The sequence below is a fragment of the Falco rusticolus genome, chromosome 7 (genome assembly GCF_015220075.1).
Source record: "Falco rusticolus isolate bFalRus1 chromosome 7, bFalRus1.pri, whole genome shotgun sequence".
NCBI lineage: Eukaryota > Metazoa > Chordata > Aves > Falconiformes > Falconidae > Falco > Falco rusticolus.
The window spans coordinates 32,433,920-32,456,451 of record NC_051193.1 but is presented as its reverse complement, the minus strand read 5'-3'; the positions used below and the strand labels follow the sequence as shown (position 1 = coordinate 32,456,451).

At 50.4% G+C, this 22,532-nt stretch overlaps 1 protein-coding gene across 3 annotated transcripts in view; it reads left to right on the top strand.

The window, feature by feature from the left end:
* Nucleotides 1–22,532, top strand: part of DAAM1 (dishevelled associated activator of morphogenesis 1) — a 98,928-nt gene that overhangs the window by 51,251 nt on the left and 25,145 nt on the right. For all 3 annotated transcript variants that reach the window (XM_037394706.1, XM_037394704.1, XM_037394705.1), the window contains exons 4-14: nucleotides 2,324–2,413; nucleotides 14,331–14,402; nucleotides 16,861–16,955; nucleotides 18,796–19,129; nucleotides 19,592–19,702; nucleotides 19,821–19,924; nucleotides 20,351–20,417; nucleotides 20,709–20,826; nucleotides 20,949–21,087; nucleotides 21,659–21,717; nucleotides 22,056–22,243. In XM_037394706.1, the coding sequence (XP_037250603.1) occupies nucleotides 2,324–2,413; nucleotides 14,331–14,402; nucleotides 16,861–16,955; nucleotides 18,796–19,129; nucleotides 19,592–19,702; nucleotides 19,821–19,924; nucleotides 20,351–20,417; nucleotides 20,709–20,826; nucleotides 20,949–21,087; nucleotides 21,659–21,717; nucleotides 22,056–22,243 (1,377 nt within the window). The remainder of the gene's footprint in view (nucleotides 1–2,323; nucleotides 2,414–14,330; nucleotides 14,403–16,860; nucleotides 16,956–18,795; nucleotides 19,130–19,591; nucleotides 19,703–19,820; nucleotides 19,925–20,350; nucleotides 20,418–20,708; nucleotides 20,827–20,948; nucleotides 21,088–21,658; nucleotides 21,718–22,055; nucleotides 22,244–22,532) is intronic.

Genomic DNA, 22,532 nt, shown 5'->3' with positions numbered 1-22,532 from the left:
CCACTTAGGCTTCAGCTCAGTTTAGAATTATTTTTCTTGGTTAATAAATCTTTGTGTTTGCACAAGTTGTATTTTTAGGGTATGGGTATTTTGAAAGTTTTGATAAATATTTTTCTAAGGACCTAAGTACGGATGTGCGTGGCTGGTGCTTTCATGCCTGAATCCCAGATTCACATGGCAGGGAAGCAGGTTCACAGTGGAAACACTTTCCTGCGCCTACTCAAACCCTCACCACAGAGGTAAATATTCATCAGAGGACCCTCATCCTCTCCTAGATGTACTTTTCCAGTGAGCTGAGTTTCAGCCGGGTCCCTGTGTCATTCTGTTGGCTGCCTTTAGGCATGCAGAAGTGGGGCTGAAGCAGAGCTTAGGTGGCTGACAGGCTCATAGCCTGCGGAGGCAACAGCAAAGGACATTGAGGGCAGTTTTGGTTTTGAGGCATGGAAAGGTGATGAGGTTTGCCCAAGGCTGGGAAGGAGATCTGTGCTGGATATGAATCCCTGACCTCCCATATTGCAAGGACATCGGGAGGTTTGAAAGTGGCACTTGTTGGAGGAGTCCCTAAGCCAGGCCCTCTTCCCTGGGTGCAGGAGGAGGTGTCTCAAACTGGGCTTGGGCTGTCTGAGCCCTCCCTTTTTTCCAAGTCTCTGTTGTGGCAGCATGTTTATTTCTGTTGCAAGGGTGTCGTGCAAGTCTGCTCCCAGGGCTCCACCAACATCAGCTCTGTGCAGCATGTTGGTTTTAAAAGTCAGTCGATACAGGGAGGGAGAAGTCAAGGAAGAGGCAAAGCTTCCCCATGCATACGTAACAGAAAAAGCTCCACAACGCCTTCCCTTTGAGGACTACTTTCATCGGGAAGTGAAGTCAATACCTGAAGTGGATGTATAACCCTTTGCGATACGTTCAGGACTGTCGGCAGCCCTCCATGCGCTGCGTGTTATGCTGGAGGGTGCTTGGCTTTGGGTTGCAACATAGCTGAAGCCTCCCTTCCTTGGATGCTGGGTGCAATACGAACTTTAATCAGATCCACTGAATTTCTTTGTGGCCTGCAGGCTTGCTGATGCAGGGACCCATCTTTCCCCATAGACATCTTGCTAAGCCTTCACCAGATGGGGCTTTTACCTTTGATTGGGGTACTAGGGACTAGCAGCTTCAGTTGAGAAGTGTTATTATTCAGGGAAACTTCAATGAGTTTTTGTGTAGTATCTTTTTTTTTAATTTCTAATAATTTGTAATTATTGTAATTAAAATTTGTAATTTTTAATAGGGATCGTCTTACTTAAATCTACTGGCTGGATGGGATGCATTGAGTTGGCTGGAGGCCATGGCAGGGCTCTCCTGTGACCTTCTGCGGCTTCTCTAGCGCTCCCACTGCTGCACCAACACCCCTCCAGCACAAGGATTGTCATCAGTGGTAGTGATTTTAAGAGACATCCATGGTTGTAAGATCAATGTTGGCTTTAGCAACGAGCCTCCCAGCCCTGCCTGAATGTTTTATTTAGTTGTCTGATAAAAGCTTTGACCTACATCTAGCACCAGGAAGCAACGAGGCTTTGATAATACTTGGGCATCCCGATGGAGGGCACGCTGCTAACTGAGCCTCTAAGTCGAAAATGGATGTGTCCTTTAAAATAACATCAGATAAACCAATAAAGGTTTCAGTCAGTAAACAGCTTTATCTCTGCCAGGCAATATGTAGTCCAGTTTTGATGGAGAGCTGTACCTTTTTATGAACTGTAGATACTAGGAAAAAAGCTTTCTATTTTTAGTTACAGGAAAACAAACCAAAAGCCAAAAACAGTCAGTTTTCAATGATAGGAGGGTGTCAGTTATAGAAATGCGTTGGACCACTCAAGGTGCTCAGTGAAGCAATTATCTGTGGCAGTAAAAAAGAAAGGTCGTATTTGAATTGTTCTTCATTACACATCTTGGATGCGGTCCATCATCTGGAGCTCTCAGTCCTCTGTGCGAGGCTATCTTGTGGGCAACTGTAATGGCTTCATGGATGTCCTTTCTAAAAACTTGCTGCCTTTAAAAGCGATGAAGGCAGTGTCCAGGAGGAACAAGGCAGGGAGGGTTGCAGCCCTGACTGCCCAGCAGCTGGCTGTAGCCCAGAAGTCAGGGGGAGGTCAGCAACAGCAGGATGACAATTAGCATCGTTACCCTGACAAACTGATAGTCACAGGGCAATGCTGCGGGACCACTGCTGTACTGTGATGTGGCCCCACATTGATTTACACTGCTTATCTGGGGGGGTGTATCTGTGCCATCACCCATTTCAGTACTTATGTTGCATATTTTGTGGTTTTTTTTCCTTTTCCAGGATGAACTTGACCTCACAGACAAGCACAGAGAGGCCATGTTCGCGCTGCCAGCAGAGAAGAAGTGGCAGATCTACTGCAGCAAGAAGAAAGTAAGAGACTCACTGCACTGTGGTCGGGGACTGAGCCCCTCCCCTCCCGTGCAGGGGGGGGAGGACATGTGGGGAGGGACCAGCTCTCTTGGGATGCCGAGTGGTATTTGGGGTGTCGCAGGAACACATCTGTTCCCCAGAGTGGCCCTGGGGGAGCAAAGTCTTCAGTCTCCAAAATGCGGAGCCCCACCTCCTGAGCCAATTCAGGCTGGAGGTGTCTCCACGCTCTGCCCAGGTGTCCCCCACCCTGTTCTCATCTGTGCCAGCACAAGCAGGGCCACGTGGAGCTCCGTGACCACTGAGGCTGGCATTGTGGTGGCAAGGGACTGCTCCAGTCACCGTCTGTCGTGGCTCTGCTCTGATGTCTGGGGGCCCAATTACAGCCAGCCCAAAAGCCTTTCTCGCTGCTGGGTTTCCAGTTTGCTGCCATGAAGCAGGCTTGGGCATTTTTTTTTTGTCCTCCCACAGGCTTTTCCTGGGGACCTGCACAAATGGAAAGTGCTGCTGGGGAAGCCGTGCACCCGCAGGGCAGCCTGCAAGAGATTTGGCCCAGCAGTGCAGAACTTGCTTTTAGGGTGAAGCTGTGTCACCCCTGGGGCAGTGAAGGGCTCTGGGCTCATGGGTGTAACTGAGGTACTGCTGTGAAGAGATGAGGGTTGGTGCAAGTCACTGATCTGTCTGCCAAGCTCCTGGTGTGATGTGTCCACGCTGTGATGCTGCCCTCGTGGCCACATTCCTTAAGCTGGAAACATGCAAGGACATCTTCCCAATGCTGAGATGTACTGATGTCTGAGCTTGCTTGCATCACCCTTTAGAGAGAGGTCAAAAATTGAGGTTTGTTTATATTTCTGCCAGTAAATCAGTGCCCAGGTGGCCAAAGCCTGTGGTGCCTATGGGCAGGTTCATAGTTGCAGCATGCAGTGGTGCTGGTGCTGGCTCTCACGGCCCATCTGGGATGGAGCAGACTGTCTTGCCACCTTTCTCCCTTGGTTCATTTGCTTCTACTTCTGAGAGTGGGCAGCCCAAGTGGTGCAAGGTTTGGCAGGCTGGCCAGCCTGCAAGGTGGCCAAAATAACTCTTCTTTCCCTGGTGAACTGAACATTTTTGCCTCTGTATGTTGGCACAGGAGTTATCCCAGTGATCTGTGCTGGGATTCATTTTCCCTCCCAGCTTTGGCCAAAGCAGAGATCCCGCAGGACATAACACTGTGGGAAGAAATGGGGCAAAAATCCTCAGTTTCAGAAGCAAATGGAAGGGCACCGAGGTCTGTGAGTGAAACATCCCTCGTTGTGATCATGGACTTCTTGGAGTGGGTCCAGAGGAGGGGACAAAGATGATCAGAGGTCTGGAGCACCTCTCCTATGAGGACAGGCTGAGAGAGTTGGGGTCTTCAGCCTGAAGGAGGGAATGCTCCAGGAAGATCTTGTTGCAGCCTTTCAGCACTTAAAGGGGGCTTATAAGAAAAAATGGGGACAGACTTTTTAGTAGGGCCTCTTGTGAGAGAACAAGGGGTAATGGTTTTAAACTAAAAGAGGATAGATTTAGACTAGATATAAAGAAGACATGATTTTACAATGAGGGTGGCGAAACACTGGAGCAGCTTGCCCAGAAGGGGCATTTTTCCTTTTACCCATCCCTGGAAACATTCAAGGTCAGGTTGGACGGGGCTCTGAGCAACCTGATCTAGTTGAAAATGTCCCTGCTTATTGCAGGGCATTGGAGTAGATGACTTTTAAAGGTCCTTTCCAGCCCAAACATTTGGTGATTCAGTTCCCCATTCCCCACTGCACCCCCTAACCTGGCTGCGGGAGCTGGCTCAGCAGTGCGGGCGGTCGCCCAGCCCCGCTGCAAAGGCCCTCGCTGCCATTAATGCCTCTTTTCTCCCGCTGTAGCAATGGCACCAGATTTTCCAGCCACGTTTTAGGCCAAGAGGAGGCTTACCTTGCTCATGTAGGATTAAGTTTTAAGCCTCTCATAAATACCCCTGAAATCCCTGTATTATTGTTAGACAGAGGCCTGCCATGCCTGAGATTTAAATCAGAAGGGAGAAGAGATGTTAACAAATTACAGGCGCTGGTCTGAATCAACAAGAAAACAGGCAGGGGATGCTCACTCATCACTGCCTGTCGGATAAGCGAAGCCGTGCCCCGGTGCATCTGGATAAGGAGAGACAACAGAGACTTAAATCAAGCAAGGCCACATAATTATTATTGTGACTGGAGATTACATGCTATCTAATCTCCTGAGGAAGGTTTTAGATGGAGCTGATGGTGCCTCTTGCCCATTCCAGCACCTCCTTGTGCTTACAGTTTTTAAAAAAACATGCTGAGAAACTCCCTGCTGCCAGGGAGTGTTGAAGAAAAGAGCCACAGGAGCATCCCATAGCATCCTCAGAGGTCCTTGGAGCAGGTGCCCGTCCAAGGCTGGGTCCTGGCTGCTGTTCTGTTCTGGTCCTTGTTTCTCTGGCTGCTCTCAACTGCTGCTTCCCTACTTGTGATGCTGTCCCAGTGAGCTGCAGAGCATTCATGCCACTGCTTGTTCTGAAGGAGATGTGCTGGTTGAGGTGAATGTTTTTCTCCTGCTTTTTAATTAAAAATGAGTGAGACCGTATCAATGGAGGCTCTGGCAGTGGAGGAGATCGGGAATCATGTGGTCTGGAGAACATGCCTCTATGCGTGGCAGGCTCTAGGCAGTTCTGCTCCTGTGTGATGAGGACCAACAGGCAGTAGAAATGTCAGTGGCTTTCCCAGCAGCTCATGGTAAACCTTACCTACGTGAGACCTGTGTTTTTATGAGGACAAGTCACTTGGGTGCTAGCCTGGCATGAAGGAGGGGGAGAGCTGAGAGCCAGTGGCTGGTTTTTGACCAGGGCAGTGGAGCTGAGACAGGGCAGGGGTCCTACCTCCCGTCCTTGGCTGCAGTCTGAGTGGCAGTGATTTGGGAAGTCCAGGATGCACCCACCCCCTTTGGCCTGCCTGTGTTTAATAGCAAGGTGTTGCCTGAGATGCTGGTAACACCCAGTTTCACCTGGTCAGTCTCAGGGGGCTGGCAAAGGTGGACATCAGCCGCAGGCAGCTGCCTGACTTACGAAGGATCTAACATTGTCCCCTGAGCAGTTTTTGTTCTTTCCTCTGCTGCCAGTTCTGGCTCCTGTTGGAAACAGATTGTTGAGTCAGGTGACTTCAGTCAGACTTTGAGTCCGAAAGCCCTGGTTTGCGGCATTCCTATTTTTTTAGCATTTTCCCCATTTTCCTGTGGGTTGCAGTGCTCCCGGCTGCAATCGCAGAGACCAGTTGTAACAAGCTCCACCTCAAAAAAGCAGCATGAGGACAGAAACTCTGCCCAGCCTTCTCCTGGGGTTGTCCTCAAAAACCAGCTTTGCTGGGCTCCAAAGTACCTTGCACTGTGGCCATAGCCCATGCACCCAGCACACTCCCCTGCCTCCATCAACGGCAAAGGTGTGTGCAGCGCAGAAGGCATCTGAATATCTGTCCTTTCAGCACATTCCCTGCTGCTGTGTGCCGTGTCTGGTGCTTCTGCTTTGCTGTTGGTGTTGTTCACCGTACTCGGCTCTCCAGAGTCCATCCCAGTTGTTGCATGCTTTACATATTCCCATGATGGGCAAGATTTGGTAGAAGGTGACCAAAATGAGACATTTTGTTGTGCTGAGTTGTCCTGGAAGGGGACCTGGCAGCACCTGGCCTTGGCAGTGCTCATTGAGAGGAAATAAGGGGAAACCAGCTATTCCCCAGGCATATTTCCTTCCCTGGCATATTTCCCCTTGGCCTGCAGCCCCGTGTCCTCATTTCTCTACCCTGCAAGCAGCTGGTTTTATCCCAGCCCACAGTACCAGCTCGGTAGGGCAGAGGTTTTGTCCTCCCTGATTCTCCTCCATCCATGGAGACTCTGAGGCTGATCCCAGCCCTGACCCTGCTCAGAGCAGGGGGTTGCACTAGATGAACTCCTCACGGTCCCATCCCACCTGCATCACCTGTGATGCTCGGGGCAGTGTAGCAGAAAGATAAAAAGCTTCTCTTGATGGGGGTTGGCAAGTCTGTTGGCAGCAACTCAAGTGGGAACTGAAGTCTGCGTCAAATCCAGCAGTCGTGCAGCACTTGGGTCAGGAGAGAGATTTAGAGATTACTGGAGAGACCTTTGAAGTCGTCAGCCTCCTCTATGGCTGTAATGAAGCAAGGAAATGCAAAGGTGGAGATGCATTAGCGGCGGGATGAAACCTGCTTTTAGAAGTGGTATTTCTGGATGATGACTCGTTTCATACCTCATCGCAAAATATTTGACTCCCTGCTGGCCCCGCTTTACAGGAGAGGATATTGCTCGGAAGCACAGGGAGGAAGCAGGAGGGTTTCCAGCTTTACAGTTTCTCTGGCTGAGGGTTTGCTTCAGTGGGAGAGGGTGACTCAGGATGGCCTCTCTCAGGAGGCCACGCTTCAAGGGAGTTAATAATTAACACTTTGCGCTTAGTCTGCAGCACCTCTTAATTGCAGGAGGTTTGGCTCCTGCCAGCCAATGTACATAAATGTCAAGCTATTAAAGCAGCTTGCAGGGTGGTTTTATGAGCCTCAAAATATGGGTGGATGTAGGGGTGTTCAGGCAGAAGCTGAGCATAAATAACCAGGTGGAAGGGATTGGCAGCAAAAACCAGCTCACACGAATGTAGGGTCTGGCTCTGCCCCCCTCCCTTTCAATTTGGCTGACCTCTCTGAGCATCTGTAAAGGCAGGGCAGGGGAAAAATGACCTGCAGGGATGCCAAGTGATCCTGCACTCTTAAGCTTGTGTTGAAAACCTGTTGGCATTGCTAATGCTGGGTGCATAGCTCTCAGCAGTCTCAAGCTGTCCCCTGTAAGCAAAACTTGCATCTAAAATTTCCTCAGACATAGATATAAAGCCAGGATCCCTTCGCATTAGGAGAAGGAGCAGTGGTGCTTTTGCAGGGGAGAATAGGGAAAGATGTGATAAATAGGGAAACGAGTGATGGCTCTCAGATAATACTGTATTTCCCAGCCAGACAGCCTCTTTCCCCTAAAACTGTGCCTTCCACCCACTCCCTCCAAGAGCTTTGCTTTCCAGCTCGCTTTTCCACTTGTTCTGCTCTATCCTGCAGCTTGTTCACAGGGCTTGTGTTGCGATTTCCTCCAAGTAAAAAACATCAGGGTTTTTTTTCTTTTTTTTTCTTTTTCTATAGCAGCAGAACTAAGAGCAAAAGCTGACAAAGATGGCATGCAAGGGGAGGAGGAAAAAAACAACTCTCTGTTTTGCTGTGCTCCTAGGTCACTTGGGATGAATGAGAAGCATTTCATAGCCCCTGATCATCCAGATAGACCTGCCGTTATTGCAGCAGCAGGTTGAAATATCATCTCTGGTGTCATTTTCTCAGGCTGACTGAGAGAAACGGGCTGTTTGCATGGCTGGGGGTATTTTTCAATAGGAAATGTTTATAGTTTTTATCTTTAAAGGTAATTCCCTTTTTAGTTCCAATCACAACACACTTTTGTTTAAGCGAGGTTTTTCTCCCTCTCTGGCCAAAAAGTGCATCTGTTAGCAATCTTTTTGGATTTTAAAGTGAAGCTTTTCAAGCAATGAACCAGCTAACTATGAAAGGCATCTGGTCATGCTGTATTTGCTTATGGGGAGCATAATTTTTAAACCCTGGGAAAAGCGTACAAGGACATGTGTGTATTTGTAGAGGAGAGGGTATAGGAAGTGTTAGCATGTGGAAAAAAGGAGTGGTCTGGGTTTAGACTCTGATATCCCAACTCAGGGAGAATCTGATGAAATTACAGCCCTTTGCAGCCTCGCTCCACGGGGAAGCGGCTTTAGTTGCATCATTTAGGTTTTGTTGCAGGGATACAGGGGCAAGCCAAGTGGCTGGAGGGATAAGGAAGACCTGGAGGGCTATGGTGGGCCGAAACCTCCACCAGTGTACTCCTGGCAAAGGCTCAGCTGTGTTGGTGGAACTGGGCTGGTTTTAAGTTTCTCATGCAGGCTGCAGACCCGTCAGCTTTAAAACCCATCCATGGCACTGTCTGCTTCTTTTTTGACTTTCCAAACAGCATCCTGGTGGATCATCCCAGCAGGCAGGGATGGGGGATTGCTGAAACGCAGCAGGCTGCCAGCTGCTGCCAGCTCTCCCTTGTTCCACTGTTATGGAACAGCAAGGAGGGATGGGGAACACTGTGCAAAATAAAAATGCAATCAGGAGGATGCATAAAAATGAAGGGAGGTGCTTTTGGTTTTGCAGCAGGTGCTGACTGAAGAGAATTTTTTTTAACCCCGTGCCATGACTTTCCTAGTGTAAAGTTCTCCTGGGGCAGACCAACTTTGCAGGTGCACAAAGAGGGAGATGAACCATCAAAGTCACAAGTGTTGTAGCTGAAAGGCTCTCTAGGGTTTCCTTGGAGCTGGCTGCTGCAAGCCAGCCCTTTCCTTCTGACTTGGTTTCACTCTGAAGGATCTAACCTGGTGTGCTGGACATCAGATGGATGAGGAACCTGGACAGCTACCCTCAGGGCTTACTTACCCTGGGGCACCTCCAGGTCCATCACCATCATGATGGGCTGCAAGCCTGGGAAGGGACTGCCAGAGGCTGCCGGATCAGATGGAGACTTTGCCTGCAGGCTTGGAATCCGAAAGGTGTTGTCAGAAGCTTGATTTGGAAGTACAGCAGCCCTATCAAAGTACTGAGGAGCTTCCCAGGTGTCTTTCTCCCCACTGCCATGGCGATACGCTTTGAGGAGGAGGATGCATTGCTCCCAGCAGCTGTGTTCCTGCAGGTCAGAGGAGCAGGATCTCGTGGAGGTGCATCTTCAAGGTGTAAATAACGGTGCCCAAATGGGACCGAGACTGGCCTGCAAACTGCTTCTGAGCCGCCACCTCCTCTGTGCTGCTGCCCAGTGTCCTAAGGGTGGTCACTGGGAAGAGCAAGGGCGGTCTGGCTGTGGGAGCTCCTGACACCCCGAGGGGGAGGCACAGGGGCTGTGGAAGTGTCAGGCTTGCAGCCAAGAGGTGGCAGAGCTGGGGCGTGTGAAATCTCCCCAGGAAGCACGAAGGGATAGCTGGAGCTGGCAGATCAGTGACCTTTGCTTGGAAAAGCTTCCGCTGATGAGGTGTCTTGTCTGGGCACTGCTTTCCTCATGGCACCCAGAGGGGACGGAGGGGATGGAGTTTGTTCGTGGGGTTCACACCACAACATCCCACCACCACAGTGTGAAACAGCCAAGTGGCAGCATCCATCAGCCCTGCACATGGAACCCAGGGGTGGGAGTGCAGTGGAGGCAAGGAGAGGGCACAGCAACACCAGGGCTGCAGCTGATACAATCTGTATTTTTGCCTGGTCCCTGGAAGGAAGCAGTGGGTGTTGGGGTGAGCGTGTGGGAACAAAGTGGGGCACAGGGCTGAGATTGCCCTTGGCTGCTTAACTTTGGCATTTCCTAATTTTTATAGTAGAGCACGTGTGGTGGCACATCAGGGCCACTTCCCAGAGGACAGTGAGGGATGATGCAAATGTTACAGATGAGAAGGGCGCTGGGCAATTACACCCATCGGGCTGCCTCTAAAAGAGCAGCTCGTAGTAAGCTGCAGCACAGCACTAGGCTGTCAGCAGGGTTCAGATCAGCCCTCACTTATATGCTTCTTGAGAGCAAACACAGCAAAGACCTAAACGCAGCCCAGAGGAGAAGAAACTAGGAGATGTTCTTTTCCCCAGTGCCAGCTGGGCAGCATGCAATGGAGCATCCTGGAGAGCTGATGTTAGCAGTGCTGAGCTCTCCGCCTGGGCGTCCTTCACCAAAGGCAGGCTGCAAAACTCACATCCCCAAAACCCACCCTGGGTGCTGGGAAACTATCTTACAAATTCACCCTTTCAAACTGTGATGCCCAGAGAGGTTCCTCCCTCCTCCTGGCTCTGAGCAAAGCCTTGTGAGTCACTTCCCTCCGGGCTTGTCACTTTAGCCGGGAGATTTCTTTACTGCCACCAAATGCACTAAAGGACACTTATCAGTGTGCTGTAGACCATTAGCTACAATAATTACCACTGAGCAATGTCCTGCAGCGAGCCGAGAGAAGCCTGTGCCCTGATCTTTGCCTGCTTTATTGTGCAGTTCCCCTTCGCCTGGGAAGCTGCTTTCTGACGAGCCTGCCTGGCTGCTCATCTGAATTAATGAGGTTCTGCTGCACTTAATTGAGACCGCTCTTTAAATTGGGGGTTTCAGGGAGGAAATGTAAGAGCCTGAGGGAGCTGAGCAAAGGGAAATATTTATAATGCAGCATGTTAATTATAAATGAGCAGTTTAGCCAATTTTGTTGTTCAGTCTCCCCTCCGCCCCCCGGAGACCTGTATTTTTTTGCTCCACTGCTTCTTTTCAGCCCTAAATGAGCAGCAGGTCTGGATCCCTGCCTGCCTTGCAGGTGTTCACATCACATGGGAAGGTCCTGAGATACGGGATAAGGTGCCCCCGCCCCCCCACCTTCCTACCCCATTCCTCAGCACAGATCTCACTCCCTGCCCAAGCTCCTGGCTGGGTGCATCTGAACACTTCTTGGTGCTGTGCTGTAGTGCAGACTTTGCCACCCTTCCCATTTGGTGTTGTTGCTGGGACCACTGGTGGGAGAGGGATGTTCTTTCTAAGAGGTGCTGGTAGTACCCTGGTGTGGTGGGGAGGACTTGCAGTGATGTCTGCAAGAGGGGACAGGAGCTGGTCCCTTTTTGGACCGTGTTCAAGGCACATGTGGGTGTACCAGCTCTGCCATGCCCCGGGGCACTGTTTGTGTGCCAGCCTCTAAAGCAAGGTGGGAAAGCTGGGAGAAGCAAAATCTTTGCCTGCAGGGTTTACGCAGAGCCTTCCTGCAGCAGAGCATAGGATGGCTCAGCAGGGTGGGTTGGCAGACAGGCACAGGGCCCATGGTTCCCCAGCATCCCTGCCACCTTCTTCAGTGTCTTCACCACACGTACATGCTCCCTCCTGTTTCTGGTGCATATAGACAGCACACTGTCTGGCTGTATGTGCCCAGGAGGGGTTCGCTTTTGCACACAGGAGATGAGTGTCCTTTAGGAAAGCATGTGATGTGAGCTGAGAAGCCAGAGATATCTGGCTGCCTGTGCCAGACAGGATTGTCACTGAGCAGGAAGGTGGCCTGAGCCTCACCCCAGCTGCTTGGCACTGCTGAGAGACCGTGGGGTCATTCCGCAGGATGGGTGGGTGGCACTGAATAGAGCTAGCACCAAGAAACTGCCCTTTGGCTGCAGGAAAATAATGCAAGAGATGCTTCGCAGATTGAACCTGCGGTGCAGGCTGACCTCACATCCCCATGTCCCTGTGGTGGTTGGCCACGGGCAGTATCCTGCTTCCACCTCGCTCTAGGGGGTTGGTGATCACAGCTGGGTTGTTAAACTGATGGCTCTAACCCATAGGTTGTAGAAATGACGTGTGTTTCCCTGGGGTGACAAATACTTTGCAAAATATGATGGTTTGCTTTTCCCACCACGCACAAGAGAAGCAGACCTTCCTTTGGCTCTGTGGGGGGTGGTGGTATAATTTGTGCCTTTCCATTACAGGAAAATATAAATATATATTTATATATATATACACCTTTGTGTATACACATATATATGTGTATATAATATAAATTACACCTTTGTTTTTCAAGCTCCCTGACACTTTCTCTGTCCTCCTAAGCATCTTTCTGACAACCTGGATGTCTTTTGGTAGGCTGTGTGTGACACGCTGGCTGCCAGGAGTCCTGCAGGCATGGCGGGTGTTTCTCTGCACAGTCCGGTGGTAGGAAGCTCCGACCGACCAGGCAGCTGCAAGCAGGTGTCCTCTTCTCAACCCCTTGGGAAAGCATTGGGTTTTCCCCACCATGGCAGAATCCTCCCCCTGGCCATGGCCTCAGGTGGCCAGACTTGATGCTGGCAGGTGACAGTCCCTGCACATGGTCCCAGACGTGGCCAGAAATGTGGCAGGATGGACAGCCAGATGGTCGCTGGGTTATTTGGAGAGGATTGCTTCACTGAGTCCATTTGCCAGCAGACGGCAAAAGGTCTGTGCCCCTACATCCTTTTGCCTTTGCTGGAGGTGAATTTTTGCAAGAGGGGAAGCGGAGAGAAGCCAGCACATCCCGTTCTTCCTGGCTGCAAGAAGACCAAAGGCATCCCTGTCTCTCCCTATCAGGCTGTGTGTTGCATGCTTGGCCAGCAGATGAGCATTTCTATTTTTTTAAGTACTATTTGGACAGGATGGGGACAGCTTGATTTGTTGCTGGCAAAAACTAATTGTCGGAGCATGACTATGAATGGTCCTCCATACATGCGGAGGCAGGCGGTGGAACCTTCTTCAGGTTTATTAGGTTTGGCACTAGCATAGGTAGGACGGGGGGGGGGGGTTGTTGTTCTTCTAACATCTCAGAAAAATTCTTGCTCTCTGCTGCCTTGGGTAAAAAAAAAAATAATAAAAAATGTGGAGGGTAGGCAAATCAAGTGTTTCATTCAAAAGCTTTGCTCTTGCAAGAGAAGGGAGTGAGAACAACTGAAAGTATTAACGCAGAGGGCAGGGGTTGCCAGGTCCCTTGTTGCCCTCAAACTTCTTTTGTCCCTACCCTGGAGCCAGGCATGGTGAAGGGTCAGGTCTGCAGGGATGAGCTGCGCTGCCTGTAGGGAAACTGAGTCCTGTCCAAATTACCTATCACTGACTCTGTTCTCATCTTGGCGAGATGTTCTCATCTTGGCAAGATGCAGCTTGGGAAGTTTGGATGCACAAACATCTCCCACATATGGCTCTTGAACCACAGTAAATATTTGGGACTCTGCTTCTTGGGCTTGCTGAAATCAGCTGGAGGATCCATAGCTGTCTGCGTGCACAGACGTGGGGGCAGGAGAGCAGGTCATCCAGCTCCCACCATCGCAGGCAGCTGCGGTGTAGGATGACCTTTGCAAACATTTCTTAAAAGTTAGGGAGGGGGCAAAGCCACGCAGTGAGTCGGGCTGTGAACTGAATGTAGTTACTGAGGGAAGATGTCTGGGATTTGCATAGTATCAGCGGACTCCAGCCTACACCTGTGTGGCATTTCTGCTGTGAATACTTTCTCTTCTTTTGATAGCAGTTTTTAAGAAAATATAGTGGGGGGAAGGGTTGATTTTGAAATATTCCTTCCCTCCCTGGGGACACGTAGTGTTATTTATCTGAGCTGGGCTCAGAGGTCCTTCAGTCATGTCCTACAAGAACATGGTAAAACCTGAAAACCCGTTGTGAGTCCCACCAGATGCAGGGCATTGTAGGCTGTGCATCGTTCAGTGTCACAAAACATGGGCACATGGGTGACATCCTTTAACAGGGAATATTGCCAGGTGCATATTCCCTTCTAACAACTAAGGAAGCCCCAAGAGTAGTTGTCTGTTGTGCCTGGAGTCTCTCTTACGATACTGGTAAGTCATAGTACTGCTCCAAGAGTGGACCCTAGTTCGTGTCACATTTGTTCATTCTTCATTACTTTTAAGAGACTTTTTTTTTTACCCCAAAGCACATTCATCAAGGCTGTGCGGCCAGAACTTCAAAGGCACTGTAGAGTGGATACAAGAGAAATCTGGATTTAAAATTTTGATGTGGTTTCTCTGAAGCTGATAACCAGAAGACTGATGCGGTATCATTCAGGCAGAGTTTGGTCACAGACAGATGGTGTAACATAGATCATATATAAAGTATGCTAGTTCAATAAATTAGGTAATGTTCCCATAGCTGGAGCTGTCGGTGGTGAGCTAAGAATGCAGAAAGTCATGCTTATATTGATATCAAGTAATGCAAGAGCTCAAGGGTGCTTCAGATGTGGTTGGTCATGAAGGGCAGGGGATGTTAATGCTGTTTCTACTAATCTGCTTCTTTGTTTAACCTTTCCCCCCCCCTCCAGGACCAGGAAGAAAATAAAGGAGCCACCAGCTGGCCGGAGTTCTATATCGATCAGCTGAATTCGATGGCTGCTGTGAGTATTTCCCCAGTGCTTTGGTGGGTGTTTATGAACCCTGTATGGGGCAGCAGCACAGTGGTGACCATCGGTGGCACAGCCAGCGTTGTGCCCAAGAGGACGAGTGTTGTTTATAGAGGCAATATCACCTGTTAGACCAACAGATACAGCTGCAAAATGGAGATGTTCTTTACGGCACACAGGGCATTTCAGCTCGCCCCAGGCTGGGAGGCTGCCAGGCAGATGGCAAACAGCAGCTTTCAGTAAAAAGCCACCAGGCTGTAAAGACCCCGTTTGCACAGTGCTGCCTTGTGCAGTCTTGACACCCTTCTGCACTGGGTGGCCGTGGCGAAACGCAACACTGCAGGCTGTGCATCCCACAAGGGTCAGTGGAGCTGCCGTGGCTCTGGGTGCCCCCCTGTAACCTGCCAGTGGGCTTAGATGTAATTTTATTACATACTTTCTTGTTGACATCTTTCCAGGTGAGACAGAAATAGTGCTCTTTTCTGTAGGAAATACTCCCTCAAGGCTGCACAGTTCAGAGTCCCTTCATCCAACTTTCAGAGGCTGAAGATGCTGACGTTCATGATCGCTGCTCTAGGAATGGGAGCAGTGTGGAAAACTAAAAATAAAATATTTTTTCTTTCCCCCATGCCCCACCTTTGCCCTGCTGTCACAGTGACAGGGAAGGTGGGGCTGGGTGGAGGAACAGGTACAGAGGGGTGAACAGGGGGTCTGCGAGCCAGGAGGTTGTGCTGCTCCCCTCTGGGAACACAGGGACAGACGGGGCTGGCCATGGGCTGCCAGCCAGGCAGAGCTTGTGGTCAAAGCCTGCCAGATACCTGGAGGGTGGCTTTGGCCTCCCTGACACACTGCTGAAGAGGAGCTGGGTTAAACGCACAGTTCAGCGCAGCTCCTTGTATCTGCTTGGTCCCTTTTTCTATCTTTTGGCTTAGCCTCAGTTGGTGCTCCAGGGCTCACCCTGACACCTCGGAGGGCCCAGCATCATCAGATGGTGTAGAAAGCACCCCGGGTGTTGCTTCAGCTGTAGCCTTGGTTGCATGAGTTGGGGTGATCAAGCCGTACCCTGTGTGGGCCCGGGGCTGCAGGCAGCCGTGGTACCCAGGTAGAGCTGCAGGAGTCAGGTGCCCCCAGCACCAGCTGGATAGCACAATTCGGCGTGGGAGATGCAAAGGGCATCCCGTGCACACAGCCAGTCCCCAGCCCATGTGGACACTGGTGGGTTGCACTGGAAGTCCTGAGAGTGACAGGGTTAGCAGGACCCACCTGGCTGATGCCAAGCGTGGATGCAGCATCCCATCCCCTCCAGGCTGTGTGACATCCCCTCAGCTCCTTTGCAGTGGCACATGGGTGCCTGTTGGGATGCATGTGTACCAGGAGAGGCTAAAGGAACCCTCCTTCTCCCCTGCCCCAATTTATCACCTTCCCTTTGTAAACCCCCAGTCAGTGTTTGCTCAGCCCCCTGCATCCTCACAGACCCCTCCAGCCCTGGGATTGTCCTCTGGAAACATCAGAATTCTTGTCACCTGCAGCATCTCTGGGCAGGGTTCAGCCAGACGCTTTCTTATGGGATACTGTGATGCACTTATTTACCTCTTTGTTTTACAAGGTGTGTTTCCTGGAGGGCTGTAGGGGACATGCCAGGATTTACATCCAGAGCCCATGAGTTGGGATGCTCTCTGCCTGAATTGCAGCCTTCCCCTCTCTCTCCTCTGAGTCTGAGGGTTGCAGGGGGACAGTCACGAGCATCCTCCAACATGGGCTTGTCTAGATGAGTTTCAGGTCAGCAGGTTGGGGTGATGCCGCTCCTACCTGCAGGGCATTAACTCTGGAACTTAATAATCATGCAGGACAATGCTAACTGTGTCCTCTTGAGGTGGTGATCCAGCTGTCCCAGTTGTCTCGGGGCGGTGAAGTCCAGCATCTTGTCAGAGCTTGCTGGTGGTTGATGACTGCTTTGAGGAAGAGGTTCCTGCAGCTTCACTCAGCATCAGACAATGGTTTTTTTTCCTGCTGCTTTGAAACAAAACCCAAGTGGCCAGGAAGGTGCAAGGTGGTCAGCAGCACTGCTCCACTGTTCCACTGGGCAAAGCCCATGTGGGTTTGCAGTGTCACTGACTTGCAGTGCCCCAAACACTCACAGCTTAATTTTACACGTGCTAGCAAGTTGTGTGGGTGCTTGCAGGCAGCGTCTTTGGGCTAAAGCAACAGGTTCATCCTGTTGTCCCCAGTCTAGGCCATCTCCTTGCAGACCACAAAGGGTTTTGCCTCACTGCTCCTTTTCCCAAGTCCTGCAATTGCCATAAGGATCTGGATTTCTGGACTTCCAGAGTCAGTTTAGGGTCCCAGCTGTGTCCCCGTGGCTTGGCAGGACAGGTGGCGGGTGCTCCCACTCCTTGGGCACATGTTTCGCAGGGAAACCTCCCCTCTCACATCTGCCTTTCTCCTTTTGCAGAGAAAATCACTGATCGCCCTGGAAAAAGAAGATGAGGATGAGAGAAACAAAACAATCGAAAGTTTGAAGACTGCACTGCGGACAAAACCGATGAGGCAATTCCCTTCCGTTTCCTGACTATATCGCTGCGGTCATGGCTTTGGGTTTGAGTTTTCTGGTCGAGAGGGGGGTTAAATAGGAATGTAAATGGGGGTTGCACAGGATGAGGGAGCCAAGGACCCTGAAATGCCACTTGTTTCTTTCAGTTCACCTCTTGTCATTCTATTCCTTTTCCTTGGTCCTTATAGTGACCAAGAGCCACCAGGACTTTCACATCTGTTCAGACAAATCTGGCAACTTCCTTCCCACCCCCCTCCAAATTTTCTTTTGTCCTCATTGGAACAGAATGTAAAAATTCCTTCCAGATCGATTTTTTTTTAAGAAAACCCAATTTTTGTTGGTCAACTAGGCCCTTTGTTTCAACTTTAACTTCTCTTGCACTGTTTAAAGGAATAAAATCACATGAATCTTCAGGCTTTTATGAAATGCAAAAAAAAAAAAAAAAGTTGCTAGGAGGTTTTGATGGAGAAGATAAAGGGTGGGACTCTGAATGTCTCTTTTTTTCTAAATTCATTTTCTCTGGAGTCTGCATGCACACATCTACAAAACCTTTAAGATGCCTCAGATCAACATTCGCTGATGGGAATATGCTTCATTAAGAAATTCATGACCTGTTCTGGTTATGGAAGAAACAAGTTTGCTGTTGCTTGCAAATACATTCTGCTCTTCCATTTCTGTTTTGCAATGGTTCTGGTGATGGTAAGAAATTCCCAGAGTCAAGGGTGAGCACCCGATTGCTGTGAAACCTGGGCTTCTTGGATGTTGGCTTCCAGCAGTGCCCTGGGAGTAGGGCTGGTACCCAGCCATGAAACTTTGCAAAGTCCTTAAAAGTAGTTTGTGAGTCTGTCTCACTGGAAGACAGAGGGAGGCAGCAGGCTCTACAGAAAATTTTACCTGTTGGACCTGCTTTTGCTCCCAGGGAAGTGAACATCACATTTCCTATTGACTTTGGCTGGAAGAAGAGCGGGCTTTGAAGCAGCGAAATCAGTTTTTCCCAGCCCTGCAATTACCCCTTTTGTTGCTGCGCATCAGCATGGCTTGTTTTGAATTAAAATCATCCCAGTGCTGGGATGTTCTTGGCTCGTTTGCTTTCCGAGCCTGTGCCTTTTGCCAAACCAGAATACACCCAGCCTGGATGGCATCGGGTAGGGAGATCCTAAAATGCCTGAGTAGCATGCAGTGCTATGTCTGCATGCTCTAGTGAGTCTGCCAGGGGCACTGCTGTGCGTTTGTTGTCTGCTTTCTATTTAGTGGCATCATAAGTCATCATAAAAATCAGAAATAAAACTGGTGAGATGTGCCTATGGGAGAAGGATGTGGATGGTGAGGCAGGAGACAGGAGGTCTGACAGGTGTCATGGACTTGGGCTCAGCTGGTGTTGGGGTGTCTGTGGCTGATGAGGAGGTGACGCCAGGGCTTGGGAGCTTCTTCCAGTTCTGTGTCAAAACTGGTCCCAAGTGAGTGGGATTTAAGACTCAGGTTGGAGACTGGGAAGGAGACTGGGAAGGTTTTGCAGTAGCGTAGCTGTAGACTCCTAACCTCCATCCTGGGGACTGTGCTGATGGCTGGGTTAGCTGGTCCTCTTCCAAATACCCTTGTTCTGGACAGCCTTGTGCAGATGATGCCTGGCTGCCTACGCTACCAGGCAACAATGAAATTGATTTTTACAACTCCGTCCCTGTCTCTGGGCCATAGGAGCCCTGCAGGTTTGCTGTCTGCCCAAGAGAAAATATACAGAAGGTTCTGGGTTTACAACAACAGACAAGTCAGCCCTGTTTAAGGGTAAAATGGTCCTTTGGCATTTGGACTTAAAGCTAAAAACCCTCTTTCTGACAGGTTTGTAACCCGGTTCATCGACCTGGATGGCTTGTCGTGTATTCTGAACTTCCTCAAAAGCATGGACTATGAGACAGCAGAGTCTCGAATACATACCTCGCTCATTGGATGTATAAAAGCACTAATGAACAACTCCCTGGGCCGGGCTCACGTCCTGGCCCATTCGGAGAGTATTAATGTAATTGCTCAGAGTCTGAGCACAGAGAATATTAAGACAAAGGTGGCAGTGCTGGAAATCATGGGCGCTGTGTGCCTGGTTCCCGGGGGCCACAAAAAGGTACTGGAGGCGATGCTGCACTACCAGAAATACGCCAGTGAACGGACTCGTTTTCAGGTAGGTGGGTCTCAGCTCGCCCCTCGGCTCCCAAAATTTGGCATTCTTGTCCCTTCCTCCTTCTGAGTATCTAAATGCCACTTGCAAATGATGTATTATGACTGTTTGCAACTTAGATACTCTGGGAACTACCCCAGAACCATGTCTGATGAGATCTGCAGCTAAGCAAAGAGTGAGGAACCAGTTATTTAACGCAGTACCCCCAAAAAATGCTTGTTTGTGCAGGGACCCTGGGATCACAGCTGTGCGAGGCTGCAGCACATCTGGATGGACTGATGTTAGCTGAAATGGGTGCTGGGGTGGGCTGCATTACAGCAGGCAGCAGCTGATGATCCATCACCAGTGGGTTGCTACAGGGGCTGTAGGAGCATCACAAGGACTTGTTCCTGCATGCATCCCCTGGCCATTTGTGCAGCATTGGGGCTGTCCCTGGGTGTTTAACTGATGATGTGTGTTTGGCAGACACTGATCAATGACTTGGACAAGAGCACAGGGCGGTATCGAGATGAAGTGAGCCTCAAGACAGCCATCATGTCCTTCATCAATGCAGTCCTGAGCCAGGGGGCAGGCGTGGTAAGCACCAGGGCTCCTGGAGAGGGAGGTGTTTTGGTGGGTTTGGGGTGGTTTTATTTCAGTAAGCTTTCTGAGGATGTGCACCTTGTGATGTTGACCCCACAACTGTCCCTTGCAGGAAAGCCTAGATTTCAGACTTCATCTGAGATACGAATTTCTCATGCTTGGGATCCAGCCAGTCATTGATAAACTGAGAGAGCATGAAAATTCAACCCTTGACCGGTGAGTAGTGAGCCCCAGCCCACTGGTTATTTCTGCCCTTGCCTTGTACCCTTGCTTTCTGGTTTCTGGACTTGGTCTCTGGGGAAAGCATGTGGGTCTAGACTCACCCCTCTGGAGGAAATTCTTTGCTGTCACCAAAGAGAGAGGAAAAAGTCTGGCGTGGTTTTGCTGCGCTTTAACAGGGGTTGAGCTGGGAAGGATGTGCCACTGTGGACCTGGAGGATGCTGCTAGCCCTCCTCCTCTTTTCATCCCAAAAAGCTCCTTGGACAGGCTGTAATGACTGGGATCTCGCGACTGAAGATCTAGTTGATGTTTGAACTTCTGCTTGTCTCTGGGCTGTTGCCAGACTGGTTGCCTGCAATTTATGAATTGTCACATTTGTATCTGCTTTTAACAGTCTTTTTTCCCCCCCTTTCTTTCCTCAGGCACTTAGATTTTTTTGAAATGCTTAGAAACGAAGACGAACTGGAATTTGCCAAAAGATTTGAGCTGGTGAGTACGAACATTGCTGATGCAGACACCGACACTCAATGTCACGGTTCCTTTTAAAAGCGCCTACATGTCCTGGGATGAGTGCAGTCTTTGGATATAATTTGGAGGTTGGAAATCTGTCTCCTGTTGCCCTGCTCTGTTGCAACCTCCATCCTACAGCCTGCTTCATCCCTCTTCTCCTTTAGCCGCCGATAAGGACTGGAGGCTGGAAGAGTTTGGAACTGAGACTTGGGAAACAAGCGGTGTCATCACCAGTCCAGTGGCCTGACCTTGCTTCGCTCTTGTCCACAGGTCCACATTGACACCAAAAGTGCGACTCAGATGTTTGAGCTGACGAGGAAGAGGCTGACGCACACCGAGGCATACCCGCACTTTATGTCTATCCTGCACCACTGTCTCCAAATGCCTTGTGAGTCCCGGGGGAGCCAAGGAAACCTGCAGCTGCTGGGGGCTTGCTAGCCCACATCTCCTACCTGAGCGGCAGCAACCTCCCTGCTGCTCCTCTCAGTCTCTCCCCTTCTTTGCCTCCAGATAAAAGAAGTGGCAACACTGTCCAGTACTGGCTGCTGCTTGACAGGATCGTGCAGCAGATTGTCATCCAGAGTGACAAAGGGCAGGACCCTGACGCCACTCCCCTGGAAAACTTCAATATTAAAAACGTTGTCCGAATGTAAGTGCTTGCCCACCTTTCCCAGGGCTGGCTGCTGAGCAGCACCGACACGGGCTGCCGTGCCTTTGCTGCACCGACACGGGCTGCCGTGCCTTTGCTGCACCGACACGGGCTGCCGTGCCTTTGCTGCACCGACACGGGCTGCCGTGCCTTTGCTGCCTCCTGCACCAGCAGGCGAGAGGGCCAGGGCTGGGGGTTACTCCTGCCAGGTTGGCATCGCTTTGACCTGCACTGTGCAGGTGAATTAAGCTTCTGTGCCCTCAGTGAGCTATTTTCCCTGACTGCTGCTGTCACTGTTCTTTATTCGTCACGTAGTGTCACCCAGTGATGTTTCTGCTCCTCAGTTGGACAAGCAGGCACCCCTGGAGCTGTTGAGAAAGCACTGCATCCCAGACCACAAAACCCTATTGGGGGGGGAGGGGGGGAGGCAGAATACAGAATCGTTAGAAATACCAGTTTGGGAACCTTAAATCCCACTGCCCAGGCTTGCTCAATCCTGTTTCTTGCTGATGATGGTTGCTTGTTTACTGGGATAGGATTGTCTCACATGCTACATATCTTTTCATTTTAGGTTAGTCAATGAAAATGAAGTGAAACAGTGGAAAGAACAAGCAGAAAAAATGCGAAAAGGTGAGTGATGGGGAGATACACAGTGTTAATTCTAACCTTAGTGCACACGGTAAGCTAAACAGCTAACATATACATGTACTTAGCTGGATGGATTCTGCAGGCTTTAAGGAGTGGCTGAGATAATACCGTGCCGTGGGGCTTACAAGGGAAGCGGGCAAAGCAGAAAGTCATTTTTTCATGGGGAGGCCCTGGCCAGGGTATTAAGGCACAGCACACGCTCCCTTTTCTTAACTGCACAGCTCTCTGCAGGGCAGCGTGGGGGTTTGCCCCCAGGCATGCTGCCGTTCACCAAAAGGGAGTGTTTGTCACCCAAAAGTGGTCTCCTGGGTCTGTTTCAGAGCACACCGAGCTTCAGCAGAAGCTGGAGAAGAAGGAGCGGGAGTGCGATGCCAAGGCCCAGGAGAAGGAAGAAATGATGCAGACACTGAACAAGATGAAGGAGAAACTGGAGAAGGAGTCCAGCGAGCACAAGCAGGTCAAGCAGCAGGTGGCAGACCTCACGGCACAACTCCATGAGATGAGCAGGGTGAGGCCCTAAACCTCCTCCCCATTGAGGCCTGGTCCCAAACCCCCTGCAGACACCATGGGGTGATTTCTGGCGGCTGAGCTGCGTAGGGGGCTGAGAAAGGTGCTTGCTGGGAGGGCTACCAAGATGTCCGTCCCTGCTGATGGGGTGATTTTGCCTCTCCAGCTGCATTGGATCTCAGTCAGGAGTGCTGAAACCTTTGAGTGCTTCCTATGCTGCTTAAATTTGGCCAAAAAAAATGAAAAATCGGCACGGGGATGTTTCTTGGGTGGTTTCCCCCAGTTCTGTA